Source organism: Periophthalmus magnuspinnatus, chromosome 21, assembly GCF_009829125.3.
Source record: "Periophthalmus magnuspinnatus isolate fPerMag1 chromosome 21, fPerMag1.2.pri, whole genome shotgun sequence".
NCBI classification, from domain to species: Eukaryota; Metazoa; Chordata; class Actinopteri; order Gobiiformes; family Gobiidae; genus Periophthalmus; species Periophthalmus magnuspinnatus.
The window spans coordinates 18,331,149-18,351,737 of record NC_047146.1 but is presented as its reverse complement, the minus strand read 5'-3'; the positions used below and the strand labels follow the sequence as shown (position 1 = coordinate 18,351,737).

The window sequence follows — 20,589 nt, the reverse complement described above, 5'->3', positions numbered from 1 at the left end:
ATTTAAATTGGTTTTAACCTTCAAGACTAATGCAAGGCCTTATCTTATGTTTGTTTTATAGAAAAAAATGTTGCCAGGAAAAGCACAAAGAAAGGTGATTTGGTCAAAGACACTAACTGGTCCAGGCTGGTCAGGACAGCTGAGTTTTTGTGTGTATCCACAGTCAGTGTTATCTGCAGGACATGTCCATGTAAAAGCCACAAATACTGCACTAGATTTGAGTGGAATTTGGGTTTGTAGGCCGTACTCATTCAGAGACTATTGAAATGACAAGTAGACAAACCTTAAGCCCACCATTTGAGTAACTATATATCATACAAAATCATATTTTGAGCTTTTGATCTTGTCATAAAAAACCCACCTGGAGTTCAAAACATTCAGTTCCACCTAGTGACATCATTAGATGGTTATCCAGGAAATGCTCTTCCTTGTTTTTAAAGTTCATACATTTTCACTAGTCTCATTTTGGTCATTTCAGTGTGCAAACTACCTACCCTTAGATGCATCAAAGCTTGTAGCTCTTGTTTTTAGCCTAATTTGACCTGCTTCAGTTCTCGATTTTTATGCTCTAGACTGGAATCTGTAAATTATGTTTTAAAACATTTTTTGTATGTACAAATAGTGAATAATGCGTAATATAGTAGTGATGGTATCAGATCAATACAAAAATCACAGGTATTATCCAAATACTACTATTGATACGATACTAATGAATTTTGTACTAAAAACTGTACTCCTCTACCATAAAGAATTTTACCTTGGCATGTAGAGGCTATAATTATCTTTGCTCCGCCTCAGCTGCTCTAAATATTACATTTATGTGCAGATAAGCTAAAATATATAAGAAATTTATTTTTAAAATTATTTTAATTTGTTTTGGGTTTTTTTATTTAAAGTATGTATTTTTATGTCAATAATTGATACATTGTCAGTATCAATACATCACTATGCTATAGGGCCTCTTAGTACTTCCTTAAATAACAGTGATCTGATCAAGGACAAACAGGATCATGGAACATCAAGAGAATACATTTCCTATCCAAATAATTGCAGCGATTTGATTTGTAAATTGCGAGCATTGAATTTCCTAGTTTAAAATGACTGCATTGCTCTAGTAGCCTCTTATTTTCTTAAAACCGGTCTGCAATTGCATTTTTTAAATTGTATTGTGGCTTATTCCTGCAAATAACACCGAAACTGGATTAACACACACTTTCCTGCTTTCCTACCACTCGGACATTTTTTCCATGTGAATTGTTACTTCCATATTGTGTATATCACTTTTCTTCTTCACTGGACCGTAGCAGGTGCTCACAAACCTTGCTCTCTCCAGACGCACAATCCCCTCTGCTATTCTCAATCACTCATCTCCCACGGCGCACCCCACTGGACTGTTTCTGCTGCACGCTGTTACGTTTCCTCTTCCAAGGATCACTTATCACCACAGGATGAACTTTGCATCACTTGGCAAATGGGACAAATTGTCTTTTTACTGCACAAACGGCGCCTCCCAGTGGTGAAACATATGTACACAGTCAGGATCGCAGTAATACTTTCTATCTCCTGTAAAGTTGACTTGATCTGTGAATATGGCGCCCCCTACTGGTTTCAGGGGTGTACGGACTTGTCACTTGGATCCACACTTGTCTTGCTTTTTAAAAAGAGTTGTTCACTTTTCTCTCGTCTGTTTTGCCTTAGAGCTTTCTATTTTGGAATAAACGATGCCTAACTTGGGCTTCTGCTCCTCTGTCTTTTTTCTTCATTGTAAAAGGGAGGTTTTAGGCACACTTTGGTTTGCAGTTCTCTGGTCGATTCAACCAGTATCGATGCTGAGGTCAGTTGGCGGTGATGGTCGGGCTGAGTGCTTCTCTCTAAAAACAAATTTAAATGACATTTTGTTAAATACAAAGCCCTCACAATCTTTTAACAGTCAAACTTTACCCATAATAGGCCTAATAATGTTCCAGGTTGATGATGAAAAAGTAGCAGCTTGGCATGACTTTTTTCTTGCAAATTTGCTACTTAAAAAAAAATATATATATTATTTTGTTTCTCACAAATCAGGTTTTTGCAAAAAAAAAAAAAAAACTGGTTTAAAACTAGTTTAAACATACAAATCTGCACAAAAAAGTGAAAACTATTCTTCCTTTTTTTTGGTCCATAAAGTGGCCCTAATACTGTTGTACAAAGGTTCAAAAATATAGCCTACATTAGTAAAAATCATATGAGAAGAATTAAGTAAAGAAGTGGAACAACCCAATAAACCTTTGGTTCACTAGTGGTAAATACATGTATCACTGTGTAGCAGTGGCGGACCATATTTACAGGTACAACAGTCTGTAGGTCTATAGATGCCACAGTGACCACAGTGTCAGTCTGTGTGCTCACCTGTGGATCACACGCACTGCTGATCCACCACAATATGTATTGGTTTTGACTACACAGGGGCCTTACTGCTTTAACGCATAACATACCCACCACAATGCATCAACTGATACGACCACACAAGTGCACCCACCGAGTCAACAACTGAACATGAATATACTGGGCAAAATCATTTGTTTTACTTTTTTTGCTGAAATGTCAGAGTAAAATCTTAAATTTAACAATGTTCTTGCAAATGTAACAAAGAAACAGCTTGCATGTCTAAATGACGTTAGCATGAGTTACAAATAAAATGTTTCAACTTTGTAAATGTCACTGTTCCATGTTGTACAATTTGTAAAGACTCAGACCCTGACCTCCATCTCCTGTCGGATCCAGCTCAGGCTCTGTGTGATGCGAGTGTACACGCCCGGTCTGTTTGGTTTAGCGCAGCCCATGCCCCAGCTGGTGGCGCCCACAAGCTTCCACAGAGAGGAGTCAGACGGACAGGCCAGAGGACCGCCACTGTCCCCCTGGTACAACACAAACACACACAACACACAAGAGCTGGGAAACTCAATGGGGTAAAATGCAATATTCAGATAGAGACTAAATATGAACATTAAAAAAGTCACTACAGACCCAGGTGACATCAACCTCTTTCAATGTTGGATCTTTATGTCAGGAAAATTTAAGTTAAATTAACCATACACACATGTCACGCTGCACTATGCAACTTTGCTGTATTTATTGAAGCTTAGGATTCTGCCTGTTCCTTTCAGCCTCTGTGTAATGTCTGAGTGAAGAATAAACTGAAACTGAGATGGTTTGTCTCCATGGAGATGTTGTCTACTATGACATGTAACTCCAAAGAGACAAACGATCTTGCTCATAGTGAGAATGCATGTTTTTGAAGGCCATTTTTAACTATAATAATCCTTGTAACTGTATAAATGCAATCTATTTCACAATATGCATTGTATTTGTATATTTCAGGCCAAGTAATAACATGCATGAAACTAGCAGAACCCCACCAGAAAAAGTTAACATCTGTTAAGTTTATTTGCATTATGCCTTATAGATGAATAAGAATTTCAAAATCTCTGTCCTCAGATACTGTATGTCTAAGTAAACATGAAATGAAATGAATGAAATATGAACTATGATTAAAACTTTTGACATGATCTAAATGTCAATGTAATATTTGGGTTCAGCAGCCGATGATGAAAATAAGCTCCTCACTTTGGGCTGGCGTGTTATGATGTGTCCTGTGACAGGTGAAGGTATCTCAGGTCCCCAGGTATTACCACTTTAAACCAGTTGAAGTGCAGGTTACAGCTATCGCCTTTCAAATAGAATCTTTAGCATTGAAATAGCTTAAGTGCTATGCTAGCGGGTAGAGTTTACCTGGCAGGAGTCCACCCCTCCCTCCAGGTATCCGGCACAGATCATGCCCGGGGAGATGAGGCCTGGGTACACATCGGGCTGGGTGCACACTTTAGTGGAGATCAGGGGCACCAAGGCAGAGCGCAGCACCACACTCGACTCTCCTGACAACGACAATAACAAATGTTTAAACACTTCAACAGGACTCAGAGCCAGAGCCAGTGGGACCATCTCTGATTAAAGACTCAACAAAGAGCTGCACAATAAGAGCAGATAAATGATGGCGTAAGAATACGTTTGACTCACTTTAATAAAAAGAAAATGTAATAGTTAAACTTTTATACACACACCTGCACCTTTAATGATTTATATGGACTTGTTTGCTTTTCTGCTTGTACTGTATTTTAAACATGGCACCCATGAATAAGAGTCCAAGAGCTTTCATTGGGTTCCCCTTTATAAATAAAGATAAATAAATAAAAACTGTATCAATGTAAAACCTAAAAGACCAAAACAAGACCGTTGCAATTTAAGAAGGTGATGAATCCCACCACTGCACATCACATACCTGTCCTGTGTAAGAATATGGTGTGTGAGGGAGTCTGCCCCAGGACAGCTGTGGTTACAATAGTGTGGAGTAGTCGTGTGTAGGAGGATAATGCACAAAACTGTAAAGCATCTGGGAAAGGGCTGTATGCTTTATTATTATACAGTATTTAGCCTGATGTCTCTCTCATATTTTGTCGATGACCAACAACTAAAACACCTTTTTAAAACATTCCTCGGGTTGTGTAAAAGCCAGTGGCAGAGGCATGAGGGACGACAGACTGGAGCATCAAATCCACTGTGCTTACAGACTAAACCAAGTAGTGACCAAAGGGAGGCAAGAACTTTTATTTTAAGACATAAAATATTATTATTTCATTGAAATAAAAGACTTGGAGGATGTATATTCTTTTATTTACATGCACACATGTAAATGACTACATTTTGTGGGGAGGTAGTGAGGTAAGAGGGAGACATTGTCAGACAATCCAAGTTTTGAGCGTGAGTCTCATGTCTACACTGACCTTCATCCTCAGTGGCTCCCCAGCCTGAGATCCAGCACATTGTCCCCTCCACATACACCTCTCCATGGTTAGGCAGGCAGATGGGCTCCACTGAACCTGGAAGAAAACAATTCAACATAATTGTGTATAGACCAATGTCACAGCTCATTCAGCACAAATCTGACAAGTTTTCAGGCTGGACCACTCGTTTTCATCCTTGTCATCTTTTTATAGATCACAAACTTAACGTGGAAAGTCAAGTATGTAACATTTCATTCACAAACATAAATGAAACCTCTGACCTGTAACTTTGCTTGATGACACCACCTGCTTGTCTCCATGGAGATAGAAAAGTTTTAAAGTCCTACATTACACAAATTGACTCTTGTGACTCAAATCCATGTTATAATGTTGTTACCACCTGTAAAACTCAGAGTTGTGTTTTGTTTCATTCATTCATTTCATTTGAGAAACCCTTTATAATGTCTTTACATCTCCAAAGCTCAAAATACTCTGTTCCACCTTGTGATGTCATGAAGTAACAGTTTTTAATTTGATTATAGTGAATGTGCATGGAGTTTAAACAAACAGTGGAGCACTTCCTGTATTACCACATGACATCACAAGGTGGAACAGAGTGTTTTCAGTCTGAAAGCAGAACGCAGTCTAAATATGCAGGGTTTGTGTGTTAAACATGTGTGAATTAAACAAAACAAAACTCAAGGTATATTTTGATGAGGAAACAACATTATAACATAGATCAGACAATAGTGTTATATGGGCCCTTTAATGCCATACTGAGGAATACTGCAGGCAAAGTAACATCTCCAGACAGAATGGGCATTTTTCATACTATGTCTTGTGCGTTAAAGTCTTACCATTGAAGGCAAGAGGCTGGCGTAGCTTCATGAGTGCGATGTCGTAGTTGAGCTTCCCTCTGTAGCGGGCGTGGTAGATGATCCTCTCCACCTCCAGAGCCTGAGTGCCGTACCCGGGCAGCTCTGTGATCCCGACGTACACGCCCCACTCGACAGGATTTGAAAACCTGCATCACAAAAACAATAAACATCTTGATTATTATGGCCAAATTAATTGCGATTAACAATAATATGACAATAATTATTAAAAGGGACTGTATGGGTGTGTGTTTTTAGTTTCCAGGTGATGAGGAAACAACATTATAACTTCAGAAAATAGAGTAATATCGGCTCTTTAAGAAAAAAAAAAAGCTGTTTTAGCTTTTGGGGTGTTTGTCTTGAGTCGTGTGTTGGGGAAGTTACTTAGAAAAAGTTGTAAGTTACATATAGTTAAAAATGTAAGTATTAAGTGGCTCAAGAAAGGACTGAATGATTTGGGGAAAATATCTTATTGTGATATTAGTAACAAATATTTACCATTTATGTTTTCATGAAAGGATTCTGTTCAAAGTGCACATCTTTAACTGATCCAGGAGATTTGGCAAAAAGACTGTATCCCATTTCAGATCACATTTCTAAACTACAGGGTTAGCAGCTTTTATGCACAATAAGACCGGATTTTTTGTTGTTTATGGAGAAAATGATGCTACTTCACAAATTGCAGCCTTAGCGATTTGATTATTGTGTCCATTCAAATTGTGATTTCCATTGCGATTAATCTTGCAGACCTAATATATATGAAAAAATATGTGTTTTTGTTTGACGAGAGACATTTAAATAGAGGTAAACCACAAATGAGTTGATTAAACTACCTCAAATGACAACTATAGGACAGTTTTGACAGTTAACAGTTGACAGAATTTAGTTTTTCTTTACTATGGATCATACCTGGACTGAGGGATTACACAGACTGACAACACATGAGTTAAAAAATGATTTGTTTTTTGGAATATTAATCTTTTGAGTAGGAGTGGATGACAGTGACAAAACTGTATATCTTTTTTAATCTGACCATTTTAGCAACCCATAATCAGAAATGTGATCAATACACATGGTCACATCACTGTACAAGAAAACTGCTCAATAATAAACATAATGAGGGTTTGTAAACAAGTGTTGAGAGGAGATCTGAGTGGAACCGGAGTCTGTTTAGCAGCTCATTAAACTGGACTCTGCGTTGGTGAGAAGTGCTATCTCCTGACACAGACACGTGAGACTTATATGGGCCACAGACTGAAAATCACAAGACCAACCGTTACTGTAAAATGTAAACCAAACCTGACACAACGACATGTAAGATACACCAGGGCTTCCCCCTACTACAGCACTATGTAAGGAAAAAGTATTACATGAAATTATTTTTTTTTTATTTTTATTTTTTTTAAATATAATTTTAGTACTTATTTCACAAAAAAAGCTAATAATAAGATTGAATAATAATTTAATAATAATAATTTCTATATTTATTTATTTATTTAGGTGAAGTTTACAATTTTACTTCCTGGTTGGACAATTCTGGTTAGATAATTCCATATCTGTTACCTTAATGTAAACAAGGGCAAAACTTAAATTACTCTAAATTAAACAAAAATTATGATTAGACAAATAAAAATAAATGGCAACATTATCCTGTTAATCAATGCCTAAAACGGTTAGAAAAATGTTCTTCTTGTGCGTTGGATGGAATTTTCTGTGTTGATAACATAGGTAGAGCCTTTATTACTTCCTGTATTTTTTTAGCTGATGTAAAAATATGACAAATATTTACCACAGGAACTATCCCACCAAAACAAGACAGAATTAGAAAAACATGAAAACCTGTCAAATGTGCTTTAATTCTGATTCAAATGTGCACTTCAGCCACATGTTTGTTTCCATGGAGATATTAGTGGATAGTTAGATGGATATATTTATAACTTTAGCTGGTGAAGATAGATAAGTTTAATGCCATACCAGGGAACATTCTAAATAAAGCAATAACATCACGGAAACAAGTGGTACTGGATGTCTACAAGAAAAGTTCCAGGGTGCATCTGTAGTGTCTAAAGTAACTGTAATGAAAGTGATGAAAGTGGTTTGTGAGGTGGAGAATATAAAGAGACTGACCCGTAAACGCAGTGTGCAGCGGTCAGCACCCACTTGGACGTGATGATGGAGCCTCCACAAATGTGCTCTCCTTTGTACTGGAGGCTGACCTGCCACGGGAACTGACCCGCTCTGGACATGTTACCACCCACGATCCTGGTGCTGTACTGGGGCCGCAGTCCACACTCTACGTGTACATGGAGACATGACTGTAACATACACTACAGGGGTTATACCAGAGGCTCAGCACTGCAGACGAGGGAGGGAATGGGAAGAATGTTGCACTATTGAGAGGTCTTTGAAATGTAAATTACAAATTAAATGATAAAACTTCTTAATAATCCTAATCATCACAGTGATGAGATTATTATAATGGTTTACTGCATGTATGTGCACATTCACACAGAGCAGCACCACACTGATTTTTCTTTTTTTTAAATTTAAACAGGAGAGTCCCACTGGAATCAGATTTGCCCTGCCTCTAGACGGGAGTGTATTAGACATGTTTAAGTGGAACCTGACACAGGGAGAACATGCAAACTTTGAACTCCACCTAGAAAGATCCCACTCATCCAGCAATCAAACCTGGGACCTAATTGTTATGAGGCTAAACTACTTGTCACTCTGCCACTGCTCTGAATGAAATAAGTCCTGCTAACTGTTTTCTGTAGTTCTACTGTACTTGAGATCCTGCACACATCACCACAAAAGACAACTTCAAACAAATCCTTTCTTCATCTCCTTCACACTTATTATACACGTCCACACTGAACAAGCCATATTTGTATTTGTTTAGTTATGCACTAAAATACAAATAAATCAAAAATAAATTTAAAAAGTCTTGATTCTTAAAGTGTCCTTGACCCTCTATAGAAGTCCACACAGACATGCAGTATTACAGCAGCACAGCACATCCTCTCACCTAAACATTTGAGCGTGGCCACTTTCCCCGAGGCGCACTGACTTTTACTGGGATGATACAAACACATTTCAGAATTACCCCCAAAACACCCATAAAGGTAAAAACAGCCTTATTCAAAAGTAAAAACAGCCTTATTTGCACAATTGTTAGTGGAGGGCATTTAGTAACATTCATGTCTCATACAGCATTAGTATGTTGTATAGGAGCAATTCCAGGGGTGAGAATCACAATGGCATAAGAGAAAGTGACATTCTGAGTTTAATTCTCTAAAACATGATTTAAAAGTAATTGCAGGGTTATGTCTGAATATAGCAATTTCCTGTTGAAATAAATAAATGGCATTTATTTTTGTTTGCTTCACTTTTCTTTCTCCGGTACATGATTTATTTCCCATGTATTTGAGCAGAATGTGTCTTGCCCTAGTACAGATATATTGTATAAGGAGCTCTTGAACTTAAAATAAGTTCACTGTGCGCTGTCCACATGTAATTATAAAGTGTTTTATTGTCCAATAATCAGGAAGTGTGCACTTATCATGTTAGTAGACATCTTTTCTTTTTTATTTCTGAAAAAGCCCTGGGTTTGTTGTCATCCTTACTCACCCGATGATGGTCATGTTGTGCAGCTTAACCACTCCCCCGTGAGATGAGTCCAGAGACACCAGGATGTACTGCAGCTCCGGCTCGATGGAGTTCACCGCGGACGATGACGATGCCACATAACTGAAAGTAAATTTAGGGCCTTGTATAGAGATGGTTTACCTTGTCTTAGGGCCTGCACCCAATTTTTCTCAAGTATTTGCAGTACTGACATATTGTATAAGCAGCTCAAAATAAGTCTAGTTCTGTCTGCATCGAATTATTGTCAGATAATCAGGAAGTGTGAGTTAGCATACTAGTTGTTATTAGCTTTACTGTCACTGCAAAACTCTTAGAGAGATGTGAACCACTTATAAACTCATCATGGTGAATAATTAGTATGTTCAAAATGTGTAATGCACAAGGTAAGTGAGGAATAACTTTGAACTGTTTAAAATGAATTAGACTAATTAGATTAACTGCCAGCTCAGTCCTTGTTATCTTAGCCTAAGTCATCAGAGGTATAATACTCCCTACAATAGAAGCATGGCCAGGCTCGAAAGGACGCAAGCCTCGAGTGCTGTACTGATGGTAAATAAACTTCATCAAAACTCCTGTCCTGTCGCTGAAAGTTAAGTAGTTCTCCTTTAATGTGCATGTTTGGATGTGGGTGTGTGTTGTACCTGTTGTATCCCAGCTGCCTGCAGGCCGACTCTCCCAACCAGATGGTCCAGTCATCAAAACACACTGTCATCCAGAGCCCTGCCCTCTGCACCTGCACCACGGAGCTGCGCCCGCTCAGACGCACTGCAGGGGGTAAAACGAGCAACCCCACCCACAGAGTGAGCAGTGTTTCATTTCATCAATGTCACATTTTTGCTGACTAAAACTAAATAAAAAGTCATCATAAAGACTAAAACTATGACTAAAATGTGATATTTTTGTCAACTAAAAGTACTGGTATTTTTGTCAAATGATAAAAACTAAACATAAATTAATGAAAAGAACGCGTAGAAATCCCAGAGCCTCAAATCTGAGCAAACATCAATGTTGGTGAAGTGTCTTGTCTGAGGACACAACATCCCAGTAATAACCTGGCCCAACCCTGCTTAGCTTTAAAGACCAGACAGGTTCAAGCATTGGCCAAGTAGTATTAGTTCATTTTATTTACTAATCTATTGTCTTGTCTTTGAATGATCTTTGCCTTTAGTAGTATAGATCTTTTATACTGATGTTACTAGTAGACCTGTCACAAGAAATATAGACAATAAACCATAATATTGAAACTAGTTTATGCCACTGACACAATAACCCAAGAGCAGATTTAAACCTCAAAAACTATTCTAAACGTACAATATTGCAAAAAAATCGAGCTACAATAAATAAACAGCAGAATCAATCACTTAAATACTTCGTTTGCATCTGTAATGAGTCATAGAAGTTATTAATTCAACTTTTTAAAACTTAAATCTTATCGTATAGCCAAAAAATAACCAAAAAATTCCCAGTAAAGCATTTAGTACTAGCTAAACAGGATATGTTGGTGTTTTATGTTTATTTTCCTGTGTCTCATATTATCTGTATATTTGTTTTTGTTGACTTTAATGTGAAGCACTTTGGTCAGCTGAAGTTGTTTTAAATGTGCTATATAAATTAACTTGAACTGAAGTGGTGCAAAGAAAATGTACAAATGAGAACTATTGACCCTAAAAATATTGTTCCAGCTTTCATGTATTGAACTATAAGTAGATATCGTGATTATGTGAAAGGCCTAGTCATTGGTACTGACCACAGCTGAGCTCGTCCTCTCCGTTCTCACACTGCTCTTTGCCGTCACACTGCAGGGAGGTGTGGATACATTTGGTTGTCGCTCCGCACCTGAACTTCCCAACACAGCTCAGCCCCACTTTGGACACATGTACATACACAAAGAGTTACTCAGGGCTCGTGGGTTGGGATGCAGGAGATACACGCAATCACAATTAGAATAACTGCAATTAGTACCAGTAAATCACAAAGATGCAATTATTTAAGTAATTTACAGATAACAAAAAAGAAATCATGTCTTATTTATGTATAAATCCTGCTAATCCTGTAGTTTAGAAAGCTACAAATAGACTCTGAATTCTATTATAGTTTTAGTTTTATTGCATATTTCAGTCTTCTCTCAAATGTTAATGCTCCACCACGACATGTTTAAAATGTGCACTGAACAGAATCTAACTTTTAAGAGAACTGCAATGTTTGTCAGAAAAATCACATTTTGCCACACAGACTTGGGAATTATTGTTTAAAAAAATCACAATTAATAGAGCACTGAGGTCAGATTATGTTTATTTATTTTTAGAGAATAAGTGTGCCAGTACCCTATATACACTACCAATCAAATGCATAAGTATCAATGTGAGTCCTATACTCCACCCAGAGCCCTGAGGTCAGCTGACCAGCTCCTGCTGCTGTGCCCATAGCCAGGCTCAAAACCAGAGGAGCCTTTTCTGTGGCAGCGCCCTCACTATGGAACAGCCTGCCTCTGCCTGTAGCACAGTTTAAGACCTGGTATTTTGTTCTAGCTATAGAGGATATCTTAGTGTTGTTGTTTTTTGTTGTTGAATGTTTTATTGTTCTTTGCCTATGTGTTGTATTTTATGTTTTTGCTGACTTTATGTGAAGCACTTTGGGCAGCTTAAGTTGAACTTTAAATGCTATATAAATAAAATTAAATAGACTTGAATGTATTTCCTTAATGTTTACTACTTTGTACGTTATGTATGTAGCCAGCGTCCTTTGTCGACATCGCTGCAAACCCTTGGCCTTCTCTCAAAGAGCTTCATGAAGAAGTCTCCTGAAATGGCTTTCACGTCTCAGCTGTGCCTCTTCAGGGTTAAGAAATGCCAAGAGTGCAAACCAGTGATGAAAGCAAAGGGTAAAGGCTACTTTGTGGAATCTAAAATATAAAACATGATTTGAGTAAATTCACACTTTTAGTTTACTACATTCCATGTGTGTTCATTCATAGTTTTGATGTCTTCAGTGAGAATCTACAATCTGATTTATCTGAATAAGATAATAAAAGTTATTATTATTATTATTATTATTATTATTATTATTATTATTATTATTATTATTATTATTATTATTATTATTATTATTATTATTATTATTATTATTATTATAAGTGTGTCCAAACTTTTGACTGGTAGTGTATCATAGGAGCTATCGTTATAGTCTAGTGATTAACGCTGCAACTAACAATTATCTTTGTAATCTAGTCAGTGATAATGTTTTTGATTAATCGACTAGTTATTGTTTCCTTTGGTGTGTGGTTTAGAGTCTGTATAATAAGATAATAAATACAATTATCAAAATACAATTATAATTTTTATTCTGATTAATTGTTGCGACTCCACCTGTGACACATCATGCATATTACTCTGTCTTTATTGTAAATCAAATGTTCTAGCCCTGTAGTAAGTAGTATCCCTTTCAGCAGTATCACATGTCACCGCGGCGACAGTGTAACAGGACTGACCTCCCAGACCGATGCCCAGTGACAGAGTGATGACCACCACAGCGGTCACACTGATGAGCAGCTCCAGGCGGTGGTCCCACACGCGCTCCCACACGGTCTTCCTCAGGTCGTCCTCTGTACACACACACACACACACACACACCCCCCCACACACACACACACACACACACTACTCTGAGACTTTTCTAGAGTCTATGTGAGCTTTGTATTCAGCTGTGCAATGTGACACAATCTAGAGCTGGGAATCAGATGCCACATTTTAAAACAATCATACTTTATTTTTACCCTTCACTGTTGGATAAATATACCAGTATTTAGAGTATTAGCACACTATTGTTTTTTATACACTAGCAACATAAACTCTAATGTTCATATTTTGATTCACGGACACAATAGCGAAATAAAAATACCAGGATCATGTAGAGCGGGTTAATACGAACATAAGACAAAATGACGAGTCTGACAGCAGCAGTTACAGAGAGAGGGACGACAGTTTTTCAATAGAAAGTGAACTGGAGTCAAGGAAGTCAGAAACGTGCCCATGATCACTTATTATTTGGAAGGCAGCGGCTAGCAGATTAGCTATGTCTATTTATATTTACAGTTTATGAGTAGCACACAATGCAAATGATGGTGATGTAAAATATAAAATAGCCTGTTATATATTTTCCATCACTGTTATTTGGGTTAGGCCTTTAATCTTTTGGTGCCCAACTAAAACTTCTTGAATTTTACTTTCAGAATCTGACACTGTTTGACTGCTTGAAGTGGGACTAAACGCTTAAACTCTGGGCAGTGCCTGTGGACTAAAGAAGAGAGTGAGGCGACAGGAGGGGTGTGGTTTGGAAGTATAAGGAACAATGTGATTGATCTGCTTGGTCTAACAGGTATCCACACTTCAAACTCCGACCCTGTAGCCAGGTGTTTGTAATCAGAAAAATATGGCTGTAATCATTGCAGTCCTGCGTGATATCACCAAGTACTTGAAATGGCCACTAGAGCCACAACTCTGTATTTTTTTGTTTTTGTTTTTGACCAGAAAGCTGCAAATGTACCTAATTTGCACTAAAATTAGCACACAAAAAAAAATCTAGGAGCAGTAGACAATACTATTAAAACAAGTAGTAGTAGTAGCAAAAGTTGATTTAGTGTTTAATTACACTTTCATGTCAAGTCTTGCTTTGTTTTGAGTATTACAATAAAACTATAATATACATGGACCATTATTTTACATTTTGTTCATTGTAAACTGTGAATCTTACAATTACTGGTAGATAGGAGAGGTGGGTGGGGTTAGGGGGTAGGTGAAAACTGTAATTTTCTGAGCACTCATGCCTCAAATGCAGGACAAAACAGGATTACTCAAACACACGATTCAATGAAAATTCAACTCTGAGCACGTTTATAAGGGAATGCTGTTGTAACGTGGTTAAAAGCTCATAAAAGTCGATTTTTGATGTCTATGTCTCCTTGCTATCTTTAATAATCTGTTGGCTTTTGATGCTAACAGTGTTCCTGATAACTTAACAACCTCCACTTCCAAAAAGCCCGAAAAAGAAAAATCAAAATTCTCTAAAATGTCATCACAGATTTATAGGTTAAAAAAAAGTTCTTCTTACCGTTGAGAAAAGGCTGGACTTTGGTGACAGGCATACTGGGGCTCGGGGCAGTGGGTGGGCTGTCCTCTAGCTTCCCCTTCTCTGATTGGCTGTTGATGGGCTCGTTGGCAAAGCTCCCCAATGGGCTGACGATGAGGGTGTTGGGGGTCTCCACAGTGGGCAGGTCTTCTTCAGTGACCGACACCACCTCTATGTTCTGCTCTGACAACTCCTGCGCAAAAAATATACATGTATTCAGAAAACACCTGGCTTTAATTAGGCCACTGCAGGGTGATGTCACATAGTACTTGAAATTGCAGTGACCGTTTGAGGCAACACACACTCAGTTTTTGATTGACTGACTTTGATTTATTACCTGGTTTGCACTACATCGCCCAAAGAAAAGTAAAGTGGGTCTAAACTTAAACCTGTAACTGTGGACTAAAGCAGAGAGTCTGGACATATGAAGAGCAGTGTCTGACAGGTGTCCACTCTTCAAACTCCGACGTTGCTGCCAGATGTTTGCAATCAGAAACACCTGGCTGTAACTGTGGCAGTGTTTTGTGATGTCACCAGCTGCTTGAAATTGCAGTGGTCACTGAACACAGCATACACAAGGTTTTACACACTTTTGACCAGAAAGCTGCCCACCTAGTTTGCACTAAAGATGCCAAAAAATGACAGCGAACAATAGATAATGCAGTTAAAACACAATATATGCAGTTTAGTGGTGAAAAAAGTGTTTAGTTCGACGTTAATAGGAACAGTAAACGATTCTATTAAGACAGAAGATTTTAATTTGGTGATTTTTTTAACCCAACATGTATGACCTGGACTCTGAACCCTGGAAAAATTGCAAGTAAGTACAGACCAGTGGACGGAGGTCATTTTCTCGAAATACATCTTTGGGTCTCTCTGTCATTGTTAAAAGCTTGTAAAAGTAAATTTGACCTGTGTTTCCTTTAAATAAACACATATTTTAAACAACATCATCAAAATAATTTGGTTTGGATCAACATAAATTGATTACATGGAAAAAGGTGATATTACATGATTAAATAGGGTTAATGGTGAGTTTCTCTGATTGGTTAATCTAGCTGTCAAGTGCATGTATGTACACATTTAACTAAAACATACATATAGGCCTGTCACAGTAACATATTTTGAAGTTTGATATACTGTTTTGCTGAAGTAAATATATCAATATAGTATATACTGAAACTAATTCATACCACTGACACAATAACTGAAACCATAAAAACTATTCTAAACAATATTGGTTAAAAAAATCATAAGCTGCAATAAATAAACAGCAGAATCAAACACTTTAGTACTTGTACTGAGGCATAGAATTTATTAATTCAACCTTTTACGGCTTGAATCTTACCATATAGGCAAAAAATGCAGTGCAAAGAAAATGTACACGTGATAAATATTGACCGCAAAAAATACTGTTCCAACTTTCATTTATTGTATATGTCAATATAGTGATTATTGTGACAGACGTACACACTTAACATTATATATACAATTTAATCACACTGTTTGCCTACTGTTTTTACTAATTTTGGGGAAGTTTTTAATTTTAGTTCATATGTCGAGGTATTATGTTTTAGAACTTATAGCTATACTTTCTTTTTTCGACACAAACTGCAACTTGATAAGGGATAAACGGATAAATATCCTATCAAACTAAGAAATGATTTGAAAAACTTGAAAGCGTGTGACATGCACTTTAATCTGAAGCCCCTCCCTCTGGTTGTGTGTGACTGGTGATTGGTCGGCCTGAGCATGAGTTTCCTGAAGACACTGTTACCTCAGCACTATGTAATACTAACCCCAACATACATCCAGACGCCCAATTTAGAGGACAAGCTGTCATGGCAACACAGACATAGTGATGCGATACTTTAGTCCTGTTTATATAATTAACATGACATAACATTTGATAGTATAGAGGCAATCTGAAGTATATTCCATTCCAAGGCTGAAATGATCCAAATGAGTCTAGTGAAGTGTATGGAGTTTAAAAACACAGTGGAGCATGTCTTACACTACCACATGACATCACAAGGTGGAACAGAGTGTTGTTGTTTCAGAGAATAACTCAGCCTAAATATGCAGGGTTTGTGTGTTAAACATGTGTGAATGAAACGAAACACAACTCTATGTCTGTTTGTGATGAGGAAACAACATTACAACATTTATTTATTTATTTATGTATTTATGTATGTATGTATGTATGTATGTATGTATGTATGTATGTATGTATGTATGTATGTATGTATGTATGTATGTATGTATGTATGTATGTATGTATTTATGTATTTATTTATTTATTTATTTATTTATTTATTTGATAGGGACAATGCACATTAATGAACATCAGTATAGAACAGATGTAAATATTCCAAATTTAAGATGCAAATATTCAGAATTTTAGCTACAAATCTAGTTTTCATCCATAGTCCCTAGGCAGGCAAATACATAAAAAAAATACAACATGCAATACAAACAGCACAAACAAAAGTCTAGTGGTCACATGACTGGTTTGTTTTCAGCCATAGTTTCAGTTGTGTTTTAACATAGATCAGGAAATAGCATAATAAAAGCCGTTTAATCAAGAGGAGCAAAGGACAAAAATAATAATTTGACTTATATTTTGACCAAAGCGAAATAAACATAATTCACAAATGATAACATATTCTTCAAACCTCTTTTGACCCAAGCTACAACCAGGATGACCGACATGAACACACCACTAAACGAGGTGACCACAACTAAATACTTCAGCAAAGGCAAAGCTAACCACATGAAATTAAGTTTAGCTCTGCAAGAAAAAAAAGAAAAACAACACAAAAAACTATATCATTATTAAACCAAATATTGGACTAAATATTCTTCATGTAAAAATCACTACATCCACACAAAAGTCTAACCAGTATCGACCTTGTTTACCATGTTAGGTGCATTTAGTTGACTACATTTAACCCTTTACAATTCTGCCTATTTTAATTTTGTTATTGTGTTGTTAATGTATCTGTACCTCAAACTAATATTACTCAGGCAGAGGTAAAAACTAGAGGTCCAAGACATTATTCAAGTAGATGTTTGGAGAATCTACTACTCAAATAGTTTCTCCAAATTTTAGAGCACTGTTACACTGTGCGATATATTACTCAAGTAAGAATAAAAGTGTCTGACAACTCAGAGAAGAAGCTACTCAAATAAATATGTCTGAGTGCTGCCAAAACCTAAACCCACATGAAGGCCTGGTACCTCCTTGACAAAAATACTTCCAATAAATACTAGGCCGATACAAACTGACAAAAATATCATGAGTCTAGACTAATACTTTTTACAGTAAAAATGTAGTTGTGGTGTGTTTTAGTCATGATTACCTTTGATTTTATTTTTTATGTGACAAAACAGAAGCACTCGTCCAGAAATTGGGAACTAAGCTGAAATGTTGAATTAATCTCTTTTATTAATTTTGATCAGCATGATCAATGAGTTTTCAAACGACTGGTCATAAAATGGCAAAAGGCCCAGAACATTTTGTCAGTACTCTTCAATACTTCTTGATGGAACATGTTTGCAGACAAGGACGCTTTTAAACCACAAAATCAACATTTATCATCTAGTGTTCCAAATGCTATTATAGTCTAACTGTAAACATTTGATATTTTAAAATATGTTCTATGTCTCACATATAGTGATATTATTGTACAGTGAGTCCTGTGTCTATTGTACAGAATCATGAGGAACTTTATGAATCCCAGCCCTACCATGGACACAACTTTAAAGAAGCAGGGTTGTCAAAAGTATTGCTACCCAGATAATAATCAATACTAAAACTTGGTACTCATTTGAGAAAGTACTGAAAAAAAATAAATAAATCATAGAAATACAATGAAACAGGCCCTATCCTGAATAGTTTTATGGTCTATTTTTGTGTGGAAAACTTGAGCTTCCCTTGAAACATATAAAAAAAATATATCTTTTGAATACATTTTTATTCGGCATTTGTATTATTATTTTTGTATTGAAATCAGTATAAAGCAATCAGAATTTTTTGAATTTTAAGTATTTTAGTATCACGACAACAGTGTCATCTTTACTCACCGCTTCCTTTTGAGAATCCCCGTTTGCAGCCGCATCTGAAAAGAATAAACGCAGAAAATGAGCCAAACTTCCGGGCATCCTGCTTTTTGACCACCAACCCGACTATCCCCACGTACTGGTGTCTCCGAGGTCCATGCTCATTGTGGTGCCATCCAAAACCATCTCCCTCCCTCCCGGTTGTTCTCGTCCCGACCTCTTTGTCCTATACACTTCTGGCTATTGTCCTGATTCCTTATTCCCCGAAGTAGTGACTCGTGCCGTGACTGCACTCCCCCCTGACTGAGACACCTGAGCGGGTGAGGTGAGCAGGGGATCAGGTGACTCGGGGGAGGGAGCGTGTGGAGAGAAGGGGAGGGGTCAGGTTACAGGTAGCTATGGGAACCGTGGAGGGCCAAGCAGCAGAGTGGTCACCAAACTGGGGGTCCGCTGCCCGCACTTTCCAGCTGCTCTGCCAATAATGAGCAACATGAAAGAAAGTGAGTTTTAAGGGTCACTGAACTCCAAAGATGAGGATAGTGTTTCTTTAGCCTAGTCTAGCGTGGACTTTTAGCCACGGTAGTTTGTGATACAGGTCAGAGAACACTGGGACAGACTGGGACAGATGTTTTACTCTACAGACAAATTGCTAATCATGGAAACATATCCAAAACTGCTAACATCTCCTCTCTCCGTAACTGTACTGGTGAGCTGAGACTAAAGACTATAAACTAGTTGTGTTTCTGCATTTGTAAAAGTGAGTAAATGAAAGGGAATCAGTGAGAGCTCTGGTGAGGAGCGTTGGTTTTTACTGTTGGCCACAAAAGATTGATCATAGACGTAGTGAGAGGAGGGCTCACTGTGACCACGACCTCAAAATATCAGACAGACTTGATATTAGTTGCAACTCTTCTGTGGTCTGTGATGCACCTGACAGCCAATCAGAAACTTCTGTGACGTAACTGACAGCCAATCAGAAAGCCTATCAGAACCTTCATCACACAGGTTTCTGATTGGCTGTCAGTTAAGTCACACCCTTCGTCAGACAGAGTCCTTTTTAATCGATATAAAACTATAATGGATATTTACAACAGGTGTTATCTCACCAAATTAAATCAAAATTTGAGAATCATAAAAGCCTGTCATACACACTTATAAAACTCATACTCATAAAGACAGCATCAGTCATAAAACTTCCCTGACGTGTCCCTCAGACGACTGAGTCTTCAGTATAGACATGATGAGGCTGGTGGTGGAGAGTTTCACATTTAAAATACAATGATATGAAGCAATGTCCAGGTCACTTTCTTTCAGTTTTTAGTTGAATAAACAAAAAGTCTTGTCTCTCTTCACATCTGTGTCTCTATTTCTCTCCCTCTCTTTCGCTCTTTCTCTCTCTGTCTGTTTGTCTCTCTATCATTGTTCCACCTCTCTCCCTCTACCCCTCTCTCTCTTTTTGTCCCTTCCCCTGTCTCCCTTTCTTTTTTTATCCCCCTCTCCCTGTCTACCCTCTCTTTCTCTCTCTGCCCCTCTCTCTTTCCGTTTCCCTGCTCTTCCTCCTCTCTCTCTCTCTCTATCTCACTATCCTTGCCTCCATCTCTTTCTCTCCTTACCCACCCTCCCCCAACACACACACTCCATCTCTCCCTCCCTGTTTCACTTTCCGTCCCACCTTGTTACTCCCTCCATGTCCCCCTCCCTGTAACTCTCCCTCCCTGTCTTTGTCTTTCCCTCTGAATCTCTCTCTCTCTCTCATGTCCCTTTCTCTGACCCCCCATCTCTCTCTCCTTGTTTCCCTCCTCTTTCTCCTCATCTCCCCACCGTCTCCCTCTGTCTCTCTGTTTGTCCCTCCCTATTACTTCCTCTGTGCCTCCCTCTGTCTGTTTCTCTCCCCCTCACTCTCTCTCTCTCTCTCTCTCTCTCTCTCTCTCTCTCTCTGTTTATCCCTCTCCCTTCCTACATCCCTGTCTTTCCCTCTCACATGACTTGGGACCACTTTTACAGCGGCACACGTGGGAAAACATGAAGTTCAAGCCTTGTAAGGTGGACATTTCTTGGAT

General features: G+C 37.8%; 1 protein-coding gene across 1 annotated transcript; it reads right to left on the bottom strand.

The window, feature by feature from the left end:
• Positions 1–855: 855 nt before the first annotated feature.
• Positions 856–18,688, bottom strand: tmprss3a (transmembrane serine protease 3a). The gene is made up of 14 exons (XM_033986451.2): positions 18,670–18,688; positions 18,554–18,588; positions 14,450–14,660; positions 12,831–12,944; positions 11,091–11,207; positions 9,985–10,108; positions 9,326–9,445; positions 8,724–8,770; positions 7,823–7,988; positions 5,678–5,844; positions 4,821–4,916; positions 3,772–3,914; positions 2,742–2,897; positions 856–1,871 (listed from the first exon to the last, which is right to left on the bottom strand). Exons 1-14 carry the CDS (start codon positions 18,686–18,688, stop codon positions 1,836–1,838), a joined length of 1,551 nt encoding a protein of 516 aa, XP_033842342.1. The 3' UTR covers positions 856–1,835.
• Between the last annotated feature and the right edge of the window lie 1,901 nt (positions 18,689–20,589).